The sequence below is a fragment of the Halichoeres trimaculatus genome, unplaced genomic scaffold (assembly GCF_033239565.1).
Source record: "Halichoeres trimaculatus isolate MK-OKI-2021-1 unplaced genomic scaffold, fHalTri1.1 fHalTri1_scaffold_3, whole genome shotgun sequence".
NCBI lineage: Eukaryota > Metazoa > Chordata > Actinopteri > Labriformes > Labridae > Halichoeres > Halichoeres trimaculatus.
In genome coordinates, this window is record NW_027437181.1 from 19,015,742 (window position 1) to 19,032,499 (window position 16,758).

At 38.6% G+C, this 16,758-nt stretch overlaps 1 protein-coding gene across 3 annotated transcripts in view; it reads left to right on the plus strand.

Annotated features, from left to right (window-relative positions):
* The first annotated feature begins 4,577 nt into the window (after positions 1-4,577).
* cpne7 (copine VII) overlaps positions 4,578-16,758 on the plus strand; it is a 38,108-nt gene continuing 25,927 nt past the window's right edge. Inside the window, exons 1-4 of one of the 3 annotated variants that reach the window (XM_074665980.1) lie at positions 4,578-4,732; positions 5,940-6,259; positions 12,273-12,455; positions 12,719-12,793. In XM_074665980.1, the coding sequence (XP_074522081.1) occupies positions 6,086-6,259; positions 12,273-12,455; positions 12,719-12,793 (432 nt within the window). In that variant the 5' untranslated portion in view covers positions 4,578-4,732; positions 5,940-6,085. Of the gene's footprint in view, positions 4,740-5,939; positions 6,260-12,272; positions 12,456-12,718; positions 12,794-16,758 lie in introns of all 3 variants that reach the window. The other 2 variants (XM_074665981.1, XM_074665982.1) reach the window with 2 other exon arrangements.

Consider the following 16,758-nt stretch of genomic DNA (forward strand, 5'->3'; position numbering starts at 1 on the left):
GCTGCAACTAGAACATGGGTTTTCCAGAGGACAGAATTTGGTTGGTCACTCTGTATAAGTGAACACAGGAAAACGTGATGAGTTTACTGTGAGGTTCAGATATTGGCCTCTACATCTTACCATTTTCACCCTTTTTTAATATCTAAGTTTTGGATAATTTTTTTGCAAAAGATAATAAAAGTGGGGCAGCGAACTGGAATATAATATCGGCGTCCAAAACATTTACCCACACCCGCACTCTGTGGGGAAAACGATACACATTAAAAATCCAAGCTTTCATAATTTGGTCCAAAGGTTTCTATAGTTTATTTTTCATTTATATGAGTTTGATGGAAATGCTTATGATGGTATAAATACAGATTTTTGCAAACACTTTGCTTTAAAAGCATCAGGCTTAAATGCCTCCTGTGTAATGTATAAATAGGCCACACAGTATCAGCAGTAGGTGGCACCAGAGGCACAAAGTGTTATTAGCTGACACAAAAAGCTTGGAGGAGATGTCTTTGTTCTCAGTGTTTAAAGAACTGTGAATAGAACATTTTTCAAAAGCACTCTGATTAACAGTTTGGAGATGTAAAAGTCTGGAGTAACATTAAACAATTATCAGACTGTTTATTTCAGTCTCTTAATTAGATGAAGGAAATGTGTGGAAAAAACCTTGTGTTCATTCCAACAGCTCATTTATCCAGAATATTATTCTCTAAATAAAGAGTGTAATTCAGCCAGAATCTCCAAACTACCTTAGGGTCTTCTTTTGTTTGAATAAATGATGACCTTTACAGCATCTTATGTTGGAATAATCAGGTAGCAACAATGGAGGTCAATAGCAACCCCAGAGGCAACACAAGGTTATGAGGTGGGAAGAAAGATGAAAATCTGATCCCAGTGGGACACCTTGTTCTCAGATCTGCTTTTGGGACAGCTAGGGGTTGGTTAAAACACTCTTCATTCAGAGGTTTGTGTGCTGCGAGACATGAACCAAAACAAATAATATGGATAACATTGCTATGACAACTGAAAGTCTGAGTAGTTCTTGAGTATGGTTCATGTCAGGTTTTGTGTTCTTGTAATGAATTGAAGTGATAAAAACTTACCACCGTCGAAAGAGGCTGATATCACCTATGTGGACTTGAATGTTCACTATCATGTGAAAGTCTGTTTCTCATATACCATCAGACTGAGCGCCTCAGGATGAGGTGAGACCAAAATGTCCTTGTCTGTGTCTCCTTAGGTGTCTGTCAGGGTTCCAACTGTCTGAATGCAGATAAATAATTCAGTTAATGGAGGTGAGTGGACCTTCGAGTCATTTTGGTCCAGAGGCAATTGATATGGCTGGAATGTGAACTCAGATGGATGGTTCTGATTTTCACAAGATGAGATACTACACAGTGACCTACATAAACAAATGTATCAGGATACACAAATTAAAGAAACATTTTCTCTTACCAACTCTAAAAAAGTCAAAAGAAGAAGTGCTGTCAAAGTAAACCAGAGATGTGAATTTTATTTGTCCCGTGGTTAGCCGCATTTATCAGTTATAACAGGAGAGGGAGTGACGGTGTTAATAAGGTCAGTGTATTTAACAGAGATTGACCCAGAGCTGAGACGATTTGTCAAGTGACTGCTCATTGACGGATTGAAAGTCATCGATTGAGTCTTTCATCATGCTGAAACCGCACACGTTTTTGTGGTAGCTCTTTGAGTTTAAGGAGATTGTCCTCTCCTTTTTTAAATAACTATTATTGTGTTTGTTAAATTTAGGCATCATCGCTACTTTGTGGTGTTTTATTAACTGATTCTTTTGAGTGGTTAATCAGTCAAGTATTGGTGATGAAACTAGTGTGCACTTCATCTGTCTACATTGTATAGTGCTAAAAGAGAGTTTTTTAAAATTAAACTTTTAAACTTCTTTCTCCCAGTGTCGCTACTGCTTACAAGGGTGCTACAAGTCTAGGTAAAGTTCTTTAAAATGTGTGTATATTTGCAATTACACCACACTCACCTGAATGTTGTGCAGATATTTCTTCTTTCCTTTGATTTTCTCTGTATATACCTACCACACCAAAACCTAAACCTACCGCATCCAAAAGGAAGTGAAGCCATGAAACAAACACAACAGGGTGTTTTGCATACTTCTTTCTTTGTTTCTTTGGGCTCATCACACTCAAGGTTCACGTGTCCAAAAAATTAAAACAAAGTTCTGCTGTCATTTTGTGCAGAGTGAACTACAGGATGTCGGTTTTTGACCGCTGCAGGGACATTAATTTCTATTCAAGTAGAACTATTGTTTGCATGGATTTGACAGTGTCCTATGCGTATCATGTTCCCAATGTAAAAGGAAACTGATGTGTGACTGACAGTATAAGTGGGTCAGTAAGGCAAATGTTATCATGGTAGAGGAGATACAAAGAGATAAAGTTTCACCTTAGTTAGCTTTGAAGAAGAGCTAAAGCACAAGCAGAGCAATTGATTGCTACTAATAGAGCTGATATGGCTACCAAACACCGATAGTAAAGACTAAAGGATCAATGGTGTGCATAAAAACCTACTTGGGTACAAAAATACCTCTTCTCCTGGGAGCTGCTGGTGGAACACCATGGATGATATTACACAAACACAGCAGAGCATGTTTGACTGAAAAGGTGAGTGCAATGTAAGAGATCTTGTTATTAGGGTTATTTGTGTGCAGCCATGCCGTTTGGTCAGTGTCACTAAGGCCAACAGTGAATGTGAGTGTAAAGGCTTTGTGTAGATAGATGTGTAAAAGCATCCAGTGAGGTGTTGAGCGTATTTGAGCGGCAGCAGTGGCAGATGGCTGCTGTTCCAAGCTGTGGCATAATCAGGCTCAGGTGTGAGGCCAAAAGCACAGCATCTCTGAATCTAGGAGAATAAGAGACTGTAGGGGCAAATCTGCAGGAAAGCGCTGACATGAGGTGGTGTCAAAAGCAGCTATAGTCCATGTTAGGCAGCATGGGTTTGTCACTTTGGTTTCACTAACAAGGGACAATTTTGCTGCTCAGCTTGACAAGGCAGATAATTACAAAAGAGGTAGCCAAGTGTTTTTTCCAGGCATTTTTTCATGCTGTTAGAATATTACCTGCCTGTTTTCAGCACACCTCATGTAACCTGCTGGAAGCTCTGGAGGGTTTGAACTCTCAAAGAGTCAGCCATGTCCTCTTCAAATCAAAGCCAAAGTTGTAATGCTGCAAAGCTTTAATGGAAAAAAAACGTCCTTTCTGTCTGAAGGACACTTCACAGTCTTGAAATTTCAAAGCCTTCAGGAAGAAAATCTTACAAAAGCCTCTAAGTTTCTATTGTAAGAGTGCTCCATAACTAGCAGCTCACCTCAAATGTTGCTTTTAAACTGTTAAACCAAAGCTTTTAGTTACTGACTGAAAGTGCGTTTTGATGAACCCAAATTTCTCAAATTAACTTCACCTGCACTGTGAGCAGCTTGTCTTTCAAAGCTTTAAATTCTGTTTTTTCTTTTTGTAAAGAGCTGCTGTTTTGTCGGGGCAATCTCAAATCTATAAACCTTATGCAACGTCTGGAAATACATTCATGGAAATAATACATTGGTGGGCGGGCTGTGAAAAGACTCAAGCAAAAACGTGTTTAAACAATGCATTATATAACATACAGAGCTGTTGAATGACTGGAAAACCTACACAATGAATCAGATCATGGTCATGCTGATGCGGGTGACATTATGCTAAAGTGTATGGACATATACATTGTACATGCATGTATGTTTTTAATTAAGGAAAGCAGAAAGTCAAGTTCTCAGTGGTCTGGAGCTCCCACATGGAGATTTAGTTTTTGATGGGCTGCTGCTGGAAGATCGGTCCTTTGTGCCCCTGTTTCATAAGAGTCCTACGAGTTTTTATGAGTTTTTAATGAGGTGTGGGGACCTGCGGATAAAGTCTGTATGAGCTCAAATGATCGTTTTCACTTACAAAACAGCCATGTATGATGCAGTACAAGATCATTTTATCAATGATCTAAGCCTTTTCCACACAGATTTGATTAAGCAGGTGGAACTTATGTGTCACATTAAAAAAAAAAAAAATGGTGCATTTTACACATGACTTAGGCGTTGAGTGGGTATAGTGATATATCAAGTAATCACCTGTAAAGACTTGATCGTCTCTGCACTTTGTTGATAAGAATTTTTGCAAAAGTCAATATCAGTATTCTCACTAAGCCAAAAAAGAAGTGGGCGATATCAGCACACTATGATCAATGTTAGATTGATTTATCAGTTTAAACACATCATAAAACCCATTAACTGAGGCTGCAGAGGATTATTGATCCAGTGAGATTACCTTCAAATGTACTTCAGTAAAAGAGTACATGTCTGAGGTTTGAGCACATTTTACAGTATTATTATTTTAAGTTTATATATTTTTTATTCCTGATGAGCATAACCATGACTTGAATGTCCCCAATATTTGTCCTTATATTGCATGTCTATGGTCTAGTATTGTTTTTTTTTTCCACTCCTGACTCGATTTTTGAGTCGAACTCTCAGTAATCGAGTCCCAGCTAAAACCTCCCCTCCATCCTTACATCAGCAGCTGGACTCTCCACTCCCCATTTCTTCACGCCGAGCCGACTCCCTCCTCAGCAGCCTAACCAATGAGTTTCTGTGGAGGAAAAAAAGAGAATCAAGCAGTGTGTTGTTATGGAAGAGGATTAAACAAGTGTGTCTGAGAGTAAGGAACAACCACAGGTAGGAAGTGAGTTTCTGGTTTTAAACTTGACTGTCAGCAGAGTTGAGTGTTTTGTTTCATTGTTTTTGACGAGGATTCAGCGCAAATTGTCAATGACAAACGATGCTGTCAAAGTACCTTTATTTTCAGTAAGACGGGTTTCCTGTCGAGTTATACCTAATACTTATGTCAGATTTCTGGATTTACGTATCTACGGTAGGATTTATCGAATGTGCTGAATTAAACAGTTCCGGGAATTTCCTGTATCGCTTTTTTTCAGTACAAGTATGAAACTAGCAGCTTTTCGCTCTTTCGCGGACGTGTTGCTCCACAGTCAGGTGTTTTTTTTTTTCTGTTTCTTTTTTTTTTTTTTATTGAACAACTTTTACATGGCTCGTGTATAAAAACCCCCGAGTGTAAATGTATTTAGAGCAACGAGTCAGTTACATGTGAGATTGATGCTTTTGGGTCACATCTGGTCTCCAGACCCGCAGCTGCTGAGCAAACCGCGGGCGCTGTCCACGGTGCTGAAAGCCAAACGCACAGCGTGCCTGTCCATTTGTCTCTTCCTCTTCAGAATGCGACACTCAGAGTTCAAAATAGAAGCTAGTGGAGAAATTCAACACACCACCCACTCTCCACCCAACTGCCTTCATACTTACTTCCCCTTTTAAACACTTTGGGGAGCCTAGAAACCCTTTGCCAAAGGACACTTCAGCAGGGTGGATACACTTCACAGCTTAAAAAAAAACGATGTCATTTTCTTTGATTTATTTTCTACTCTGGGTAAAAAGACACACTTGTATTGTAGTGGCTACTACTTATCTGCCGAAAAGAGAGAAAATACCACCCCAAATGGAATAGTTTTCTACACATTATTTTTCCCAGCAGGGCTAAAATATCATTATTGGGATAGTGACTGAAAGATCCACGTTTCTATACATCTATCAAGTGTAAGTCCAAAGACTTCTTCCTTTTTTCCTTGTAGAATACAAAAGTGTAACACCAGATTTGACCATCTCTATTGAATGTTTTTAGTGGCCTGATCCAGTCGTCTTAAAGCACAAACCCCCCTTCATCTCATGTCTCTTATTACCGGGATGAGATGATCCTCCTCACCAGGGGATATCTCAGACAGACAGTAATAACAGCTTGAGTTTGCTTCACTCCCCTGGGACTTAACAGGAATCTCTCTCCTTTTTTGGTGTGTTGTCATCAATTCCAAAGAGCCTGTCTCCTGTGAGCGTGCCACATCTTTACCAAGCTCCCTCAACCCACAGCTAAATTTACACATCCCCTCGGAGCTACCACCAACATCCTCGTTCCGCTCACACTGCTCCGCTGGTTGGCAGCTCCTCTTGCCCTGAGCCAGGATGAATGACGTTCAAGAGGCCACCTCCCCTGCGACCAGCCTCAGCGGCCCGGCTACCTGTGTCTCCAAAGTGGAGCTGCGAGTGTCTTGCAAAGCTCTGCTGGACCGAGACACACTGAACAAGTCAGACCCTTGTGTCATACTCATGGTACAGACCAACGGCCAGTGGACAGAGGTGAGCCTCCTCTTTTTTATTCTTCAGTCAGTCAAATGCTACTTGTACCCAATGGGGCCAAAACTGTGGGCCACAGCATCTTTAAAGAACGAATGCACCATCTTTTATTTATCTCTCTGTCTTAGTCTTTAACCAAATTATTTAATATGTTAATAGTTATGACTAATTATACAGGAGCACAGGTTTTCTCAATGTTTGCACAGCAATACCATGGGGAAGCTCCATTCTTTGAATCCTCTCACCATAATCTATTATCACAGAAACCTGAAAAAGCTAAGGTTTCAAGATTAAGCTGTTGTTTCTGGAAATGTGAGGGGTTCTACATTGTTTCAATCACATCAATCTGTTAATGTTTTGGTTAACCTGAAACTGTTTTTTCTTTTTTTTTCTTTTTTTTTTAAAGGAAGACATCAGGGATAAAATCAATTGACTTTATAATACACTTTTATTTCTGCTATAAAACGTAGCTTTCTTGAACGTGTTCTTGCAGTCTTTGTTGTTTCCAAAGTTAGCCTCAGTGAACTCTTGCAGAACTGCAGTGTAAGCACTTCATAGGCTTCAAATATTTAGACCTGAGGTTACTGCTTGATAAAACCACATTTATCTGTCCCTTTTTTGCTGTCTGCTTTTAATGATTTCAGTTGTTTTGCTGTATTTAACTCTGTTGGTCTTCAAGCTTGGACAAACACCAGGCTGATAAAATGAAGTGTGTAGATTTTGGTTCCAGCTGTAAATGTTTACTTTCTTGGATGGGTCCCAAGATGATCTGGAGCGCAGGCAGCAGGTCTCTCACTTCCCTGTTAATTAAGCCGTTTAGTTCATGAGGGAGCGCCAAAGCACAGGTCTCCATTAAGTGGAGGATTTGTTCAAATGTGGCAGCAAATATCTAATTATCTCGACTTATTTCCCTGCAACCATTCATCCAAAAAAAAACCTGCTGCTTTATTAACATGGGAGGTAATGATTAACAGTACAATCCTGCTTGATTCCTGCCAGGGAAAGAGCCATGTATTAAAGAAGCTCAGTGTTGTGTTTGGGTTGTATGAATGTGAAACAAGGAGACACCTTTTTTTGTAGCATGTGATGATAGAGGCACTCAGCTGATGGTGTGGAGGACACAGCAGTTATGGATTTTTCCCAGTTGTAAGTAGCTTGTTACATGAGAAGACTGACCTGGGTTCAATGTAGCATATATGAGAGGCTATTTTCAGCTCTGCTCACCGAAGCTTACACATGTAATGATGTCAGAGGGTCTATCTAGAGTGTGTGCATTATCTATCTATCTATCTATCTATCTATCTATCTATCTATCTATCTATCTATCTATCTATCTATCTATCTATCTATCTATCTATCTATCTATCTATCTATCTATCTATCTATCTATCTATCTATCTATCTATCAAATATTAAGCATCAGGTCCTGTGTTTTTCTCTTCGCAAGTGTCCTGGCTCCTCAGGGGTTTTCTGGAGGGTGTAAGGGTGATGTAAAAAACTGAACTTTACAATACAATTTTGATGTACACAGTGTGTTTTTGATGCCACTAGTCACAAACTATCAAAATATATGCAGTTTTTCTGTGCGAAAATTTTACTTCAAAATAACACATACCATTTTATCCATCAGCAACTAAAACACAGAGTTTCTGTACCACTAATTATCTAGCTACCAACATTTTAATGAATAAGAAATAATTCTGAAAGACAAAGACCAACAGGTGACCAGACTGCACGTGACTCAGCTGGAAAAGAGCCATGACTATAGAGTATTACTGAGGCACTTTAAGTCTTGTCAGGATGAGCCAACATTAATGAAGCATGACTTTACTTCATCCGGTGAAAATTGTTGTGATGTGGACACATGTAATAAGAAGACAGGGTAAACAAAAGACATTGAAATAAATAAATAAATAAATGACCTGTGGACTGTGTGGAATATATTAGAGTTTTTCTCCATTGGTGTGGCTCATTTCTTATCCCAAAGTGCTGTGGACGCTATAAATGGACATTCAGTAGACACATGAAAAAGACTGGAGTAACTCCTTGTTAGTCAAGTTCTAGTTTCACCTGACTGTCAATTAATCAATTTATGAAATGTTCCAAGAGATTCAAATATGGTATTCGTGGTATCATGTTGTTGACTAATTTTGACAATTGGACAGACTTTTGTGCATTTGATGACTTATACAATGAAATGATGCTGCCATGTTTTGGACAGAACAACCATTGGACTGAGAGCCAACAATCAATTTAGATCAACAAGATCTGTTAACTTGAAAACTGTGCTAACTTTTGTTTACCTGCACTTTGTCATTTGCAAAAATGAACAAGGGCATTTGCAATTTGATGAAATGAATGAGAAATTCAATTATGTTGTGAACAGTTGCTGAGTAGTTTGGAGGTTTGTCCATGTTATCTTGCGAATGTAATTTCTGTTTGAATAAATGAGCCAAACCAATGGAGAAGAACTGTAAAACAATGTTTCTAAATGCTATTCAGTTCTAACTGGCTATGGTCATCCTCAGATATTTATGGATGTAAGACAATACGCAATTCATTTGGCACACAATCACAGCAAAAAGTCAAATGACAGCTCTTTGATTGATTTAACCCAATATTTACATCTCCATTAAGCCAAGAATTGATGATTGCGACTGTTGTGTGTCAATCATGGTTGTCTGCTTTTGAATGCCATAGCTTAGTTTAGAGCATTGTTGATCGGTCTCTGTTGACATATGTTTTCAGAGCTTTTCAGGGGAAGTTTAAATCTGAAACAAAAAAGTTCAAATTAAAGCTGCAGCACGTTGATTTAGTATGGGAGCAATTCTGGGCATCTCAGCTAACAGGACAAGTGTATACTGATTCCTGACAATACCTGGGAGAGTGAATATTTTTCCAAACGTTCAGATAGAGAAACCGTTTTCAGATGACAGAGCTTCTGCTCTTCTGATTCTCAGTCAGAGAACTCAAACATACTGTCTAGGACTGTAAGTGCTGATTGTCACTTGCACTATTGTTGTGTGCAGAGGCAGCGAGGTGTCAATCAATATGCGTCTGCCACGCCCACGCAGACTTGAAGAGAGGTCTGAACAGGAAAAGAAGCTGTTTTTGAGCAAGCTTTTCAAACTGTTATGAAATAAATCCTCACTCACATCGCTCAGTTTGAAGACAGTTTCTGGAGCTTTGTGAGAAATACTCAGATTTCAGGAATTTTAGCTGTGATTTAAAATCAAATCACTACTACTTTGAAATAAGTCAAAGATGTTAACTTCTTGCTCCACTCTGCCTGTATCTCTCTATCTCAGTCTTGACAGTACTGACAGTGTACACAAGTTTTCAAATCCTCCACTGTCAATTCCCTCAGCACTGGAATACACCGTTGCTTGTGCAAATTGTTTACTTACGTCAATAACTGAGTAAGAGGCTTAGCCCACTCATTTCACGGCCGGCCCTTCCTCTGTTCTAAGCTCTCACTGTACGGCCTCTCTGCTATTTGTTGAAATGCTTTATGTCTTCTTGCCTTATCTCACCTCCTGATCTCTTCTGAGGGTAAAGGCAGAAAGAATATGAATGAAATGTTTTAATCCAACAACAGTTTTCTCTTTTTATTTAAATTGGACTCAGTGTGCTTCAATCATAATGAGTTTATTTAAAACTATCTCAGGGGCTCCCTGTGGCAGATAAAGCAGTAAATACCTGTCAGAACTAATGACAGAAAGCTTCAGTTTTCATGTCAGGAAACTCTATGGTTCTGGCCCCACACCAACACACAGGCGTCACAGACTTTAGCACCACCTTTTCTCCCTTGCTCTGATAAGCTTTCATCGACAAACAGACTCTTCAGACTCATCCTAAATCTGTCCATCCAGATGGCACAAAGAGTGGAGGAGAAGGCAAGCAAAGACAATAATGAGAGATGGGAATGAATGAAGCTGAGGAAGCTGATTCAAGATGGAGGTTCTTTACCTTCTTTGTGATTTTTTCCATAACAAAAAAAAAACGCAGAGCAATTATTTGTATTCCATTTTTTTGTTACACATTTCAAAGAGAGAAAAAATAGGCAGAGGCTCAAACTAGACTGGTTATCTATCCAGAACCATGACAGGGTCTAAGTCTGGTCCTTTTCAACCCTGTAATGTTTATCTCTTTGTTCAAAGACATCCAAACGTGACGTGCGTATTAATTTCCCAAACCAAAATTTGACTTGCATATTGATTAAAAGGCAAAAAAAATGGATAACGACTCAACACTTTCAACCCTGTTGTGCTGAATGCTTAAAAGCAAAATTGAAAACAACAGGAGCAGGACAGCAGCCCAATTAAAATGTTTATTCATGCATGAATGTTTTGGGCAGACGTCCATCCTCAGCATACAAACAAGCAACAGCATGAATGAAGAATTAAACAACCCAAAATAACATAAACAAAGATAGCTTTTATTCTGTGATTACCTGTGAGGAAGTAATTATAATTTGAGTAGAAGATAATGAAGATGCTTGTTTACAGGTGAGAGAAGTGTTCCTGGCGAAGTTTGGGTAAACTTGTGCCATTAGACAGAGCACTCTCAGCAGATCAATTGAATCACTTTTATCCAGTGATGAAACATCTCTTTTCTGACAGGAGGCGCTTTCTTTTAGGATGATGAAAGATGCCCCAGCTCAAAGGGAACAAGGGGTCACTGAACGGTTTGATGAAATGGTGTTAATTAGCTTTTATAGCATTCACCCCACAATATCTCATGCAAACACCTATTGTAGGTTTGGAGCAGCCTATGCAATAAGTGCCAGCCACCAGAACAGCAAACTAAATAATACATTTTAGGAGAATAGAGTGGTGTCAACCCCTGATGCCGGGATAGAGTAGTTTTTACAGCATGCTCAAAAAATGTGCAGATGATAAGGCCCAAACTTTGCTGTCATTGAAAGAAGTTGAGAATTTTTTATTGAAAAAAAGAAAAAGAAAAGAAATGGTTCGAATTTTGAGAAAAAAAGCAGAAGAAGCAGCTTTAGAGAAAGACTCACAGCGCGCCAACAAAGCCAGCAGTAACAGTTTTTTTTTCCAATATTCCCCTTAAGTCTTTTAAACTTAGAACAATCAGACCCCAAATCAGATAAAGTTAATTACTTTAAGCCTATAAACTTAGTAAATAGAGCCCATGGGTTGCATAAAAGTGTGTTCACATAAATATATTTGAACATATTCTATGTATTTGTATTGTTTATCTTATTTTTTATTTATGTTGATTTCTTTTGCTCTGTTGTTTTTACTCCCAGTCTATATAAATGTTTTAGAATGAGACTGCTGAAAAGCTGTAAAGTAGAAGTTGAATTTAGTCACTGTGATGGGAAAATTAGTATTTGGCTATGTTTTGGATAAAGACAATTTTAGATGTGACATTAAAGTCCATTGGTTTAAATATAATCTCTATTTTTTCCATGGATCAGTTCCAGGCTTTTTTATATAAGTTATATAAGTTTTTTCAGCTGAGTTTGAGTCTAAACATATGCATTGACAACAAATGAGTTCAAAAAATTCTAATGAAAATGAAGCGTGCATTATACTTTTTTTTTCACTGATAAAAATAACCCATGCAGACTTTATTTGGATCACAGTCTGTCTTTATGGTAAATTATGCCATGTGTACACGTCTATGGATCTATGTGGGAGCTAAATCCTACATGATGAGCAGATGGGCTTCAGAGAGGTCAGCTTTTTCCTGTCAGCTACTGAAAGACACACATGAGCACTGAGATTAAACATCCGAGACTTCCAATCTTCCCCCATATCATCCTCTTGACAGAACAAAATAACATTTGCCCTTCGAAATACCCGAGTGCTCTATGAAAAAGACAGATACATTTTCTTTTAAATCTTTTTCGATGTGATCTCTCTGTGAAATGACACTATACTCTGTAGAAGTGCTATCATTTGGTCAAATAAAAGCTTGCTCCTCTTTAAGGCTCAGTATTGCTTTCATTTGAAATGTTGGTATGTCATACATTGTTTCCCCTCAGCTTGACAGGACAGAGGTGATCAAGAGCAACTTGCATCCAGTCTTTGCCAAGGTTTTCTCTTTGGACTATTACTTTGAGGAGGTCCAGAAGCTGCGGTTTGAAGTCTATGACATCCATGGCACCCACAGCATTGGGACCCGAGATGACGACTTTCTGGGTGGGGTGGAGTGCACACTTGGCCAGGTAATCAGATGCCAAGGTCTTATTATCAGTTGTTTTTTTTCTGTCAGCTCATTTCAATAGAATTGTTTTACCTAACATAATCTCGCAAACTCTCCCCCCTTGTCTGTGATGTTGGTTATAAATATACCTGATACTGTATGCTTCATAGAAATGCATAGTAAGGGGTGGTTGCTTATCCCTGGTGCTGATGACTCAGATTCCTGTTCCCTGCTCTTACTGCTGAGGTCTCAAGGCCAACATTGTGTTTATTTTTTTGTTTGCAGATCGTGGCCCAAAAGAAGATGATGAAGCCTTTGTTGCTGAAGTATGGGAAATACGCGGGCAAATCCACCATCACAGTAGGTTACATCGTGCACATTACATTACTGCTGTGGTGGATAAAACTGTCTGAATAGCTTGACATAAGGGAAGTGGACTGTAGCCAGTAATGGCCAGTAAAGCTCAGGAAAGTAATGGATGTTAAATTAATGGGTATTTGCCAAAAGACAACTGTCTTCAATACCTTTCCCAGGCCTGTATCTTGTCACTGTCAGGCATTTTTGAGTAAGATGCATTTTGTTGTATCGATGGTTGTCAAAAGTAGAAATCTTATATAAGTACTTTTTGTGTACCATAGTGTCAATTTTGGCAGCATGCTGTGCCAGCTCGGCTAAGCATGCAAGTACACCGAGAAGAGCAATTGAATCTCTAAGAAATGATGCATGCATCATAATTGACATAAGGAAGAGATGTGATGTTGGATCATTAAGCACCATCTGACAGCTAACAAGCCAGTGGGTGAGCCGTATAGAAAACAACAAAGGCAACATTATGAAAATTTTCCAAACTGGTCTGTATGATAAAGGCACAGCTGTTGTCTATGTAATAATATACAGCACAGGATGTGGACATCTGTTCACAACAATGAAACCCACTGACAGTGGGAGGAACCTTTTCACCCCTCATCACTGCAAACAGAACTGACCTGGCCTGAGATTTGAACCCAGGACCTCTGTGCTGCCTGGGAAAAGCTAAGGACAAACTCATCCATTTGAAATCTCTGTCATGTCATCTCTTGCCAGAATTTATTCCAGTTAGAGCCCACAGCAAAGACCTTTTATGAGGTCTGCCAGATAGCTGTGAGAATTCACACAGGGGTATCTCTGAATCCTCTCTTTCAGCAAATATAGAGAATTCAGTGCATCATTCAGCGCTTCATAATGCAAAACCCTCATCCAGCATGTAGCTGCTACCCACACATGCTGACACTAAAATGTCTTTGTTTGTTTTTCTGCATTTTTAATATTGTGGCATTTGCTTCTCTTTTGCTTGCTGTGCCCTTATAAAGAGTGTGAATGTTTTTGTATTATACTGATAAATACATCTGTGCTGCAAGTAAAGGGACAAAAGAGACTGTAAACAAGCAGAAACACAAATTGTGCAGCCACTGTATATTTGTTGTGTATTTTTATGAGAGTAAATGTGGACACAATGCATTTCTTAAGTGTTCACAATAAACCTATCAAGCTTCAGTTCTAAGGACAACAAAGACCTCAGGCTTGGTTCTAAGATTATAGAAAGAAATGATGGTAAACAGTGCTGTTGTTTATCTGGGGGAAAAGCTACAAAGGCAGATTAATTGAGACTGAGGAAAACATTATGAATCACAACCAGGAATGAGGTGGCATCTGTAATGTCTTTATAACAATGTCAATGAAAATATGCAGGGCATGAAGGGAAGTGTTGACTGACAAACATGCTAAGAAAGTAGTTTGTCTTAATACAGATTTTATGTCTGACACTGGATAAACGTGGCTGTCTCAAATTGTGTTAACATGACAAGCTTCTTTTGCTAGCCAAAGCATGAATCTGGACACTGAGATAATTCAAGCTACTTGTAAAAAAATGCTACCAGATAACTCTGGACTGGCAAGATTGAAGAATTCAGTTTTATAACGCCAAGCATGACAACCTTGGACCTTAACTGTGACAGCTATTTGTCCATCATCATCATCATCATCATCACCATCATCACCATCAGCAGCAGCAGCAGCAGCATTATCATTCTCCTCATCAATTTCAGCATCATCATGGACCTTATTGTCATTGTTATCATCATTCACTTCTCTATCTTCATACCAATCATCATCAGCATTGTCATTATAATTCACCAGCATTGTTCTTATTATCATTTTTTCATTATCATCAATGTGTCTAACATCAGCATTGTTGTATATCAGAGAGAATCAGAATCGTTTTTTATTGCCAAGTATGCAACACATACAAGGAATTTGACTCCGGCAGTTGTTTTCTCTAGCACAAGAGGTAGACACCAACATGACTCATAAACATGACAATAAAAAATAGATAAATAAAAAGATGTGGGTGTAGAAAAGGGCTGGGATAAAATGTGCATCAGAAATATTTACAGAATACTGGGATATTTACAATTGAAGGTGGAAAAGTGCAACTGTGCGGTCCATATTCTTTAAGATACAAATTATCTTGATTAAAAAAATGTCTTTTTTTATCCAAACATGAAAGCACTGTCACCTTTTGTCATCACCATCATCACCGCTGATATCATAATTATTGTCTTCTAACTTTAACATCATCATCATAATTTGAATCAGTATCATCATCAACCTTGTTATTATCACCACTTTTATCACCATCATTCTTATCGTCAACCTTATCATCATCGTCATCTTGATCCTCATGAACTCTGTCAACTTTTTTTCATGGTGACTATTTTATTACTACCATCACATTACTTTTTTTGTTATCAACTTGTTAGCTTTACTTTCTTTTTCTCATGTTCAGTCACCTTTACTGAGTTTTCTGTCACACAAAGGATCAGCGTATACACCTCAAAAGTTATTACATCATCATCATGATAACCATCTTGATCATCATCAACACCGTGCCACTGTCACTATTAATATCCTCTTTATTATCCCCAGTATCATTGTCTTCATCATCATCATCATTATCAACATCATGACCATCATCATTTTTGTTGTTTTAACCTCTTAAGACCCAGCGTCCACATATGTTGACATTACATTTCTGCCACCCAGACCCATGATACTAAATTATTTAAAATTTTGACCAATTGGCCACATTTAGGGACACTGCCCACATCATCTTTTGGTGACATTACACCCATTTTAGTGATTAAAAATACAATGTATTTAAGTATGATACCACTACTAACAAAAAAACTGATAGAGAACTCGTAACACAAATAATCAAACTTCCTGTACTATGACCAAGTTTAGCTATTGTACTTACTAGGTCTTACTGATCCCAAATGGCAAGGTTAACTAAGAATTGCACACCTGGCAAGAGCTCAGGTCTTAAGATGGTAATTATCATCCTTGTGTCACCATCTAATTTCTTGAAACAAATAGTAACCAATTGAAAGCTATCTCTTCTTAGAATTTTTAGTAGAGCTGCACGATTTGGGGAAAAGGTGCGATTTGCGATTAGGTGGAAAATATTGCGATTGTGCTTGCGATTTAATAAAAAAGCTTGTGTCATGATGAGTCTACAGATTTGCTTGGTTATCATGGAGAAAAATCTGAATTGCATGTGCTGACATTGCGATTGCGATTGCGATTGCGATTGCGATTGCGATTGCGATTGCGATTGCGATTGCGATTGCGATAATCGTGCAGCCCTAATTTTTAGTATATGAGCTTTAGAAGCTTCTGGCACCATCTTTGAAACCCACATCCCCTACAAAACATTCTGTTATATGGAAAAAAACTGATGGAAGTATAAGAGATTACAGGGTCAGAGAAAGAAACACACAACCCCAGTCCATACTTTCTACAAATGTTCTCCTTCTCACTTGGTACCTGTCAGAGCAAGTCCACAGATAAAAAGTACAAGTTTAGTGTTTTGTCGATCATCACTGTCAAGCCTTGTCAGACTCTGGCCGCGCTCACTCTACAGCTGCAGGTCTGGCAGTCTGATGTACATTTCTGTCAGTTCAAATAGAGAGAGCAAAGTGTGAGAGAGCTAGACAGCCTAGCCTGAGTGGCAGGCTGTGCTAGCTGCTCGTTAAAAATGGCAATTCTACCCCTTCTCTTTTTGATAAACACACAAGTATGAACAGGAGATTGTATCTTATACAGAAAAAAGATAAAAACTCAAACTGAGACAATAAGCCTTAGCAGCAGGGGCTTGATGGTTTGCAACTAATGGAGTTCTGTACTTAGACCCGTTTTAATGGGAGCCATTCAGTGTTAAGTAAAAGCTACTTCACTTTGGTAACTGCTCACCAAAGTGCCACTGATTGCTATAAAAATTAATTTTG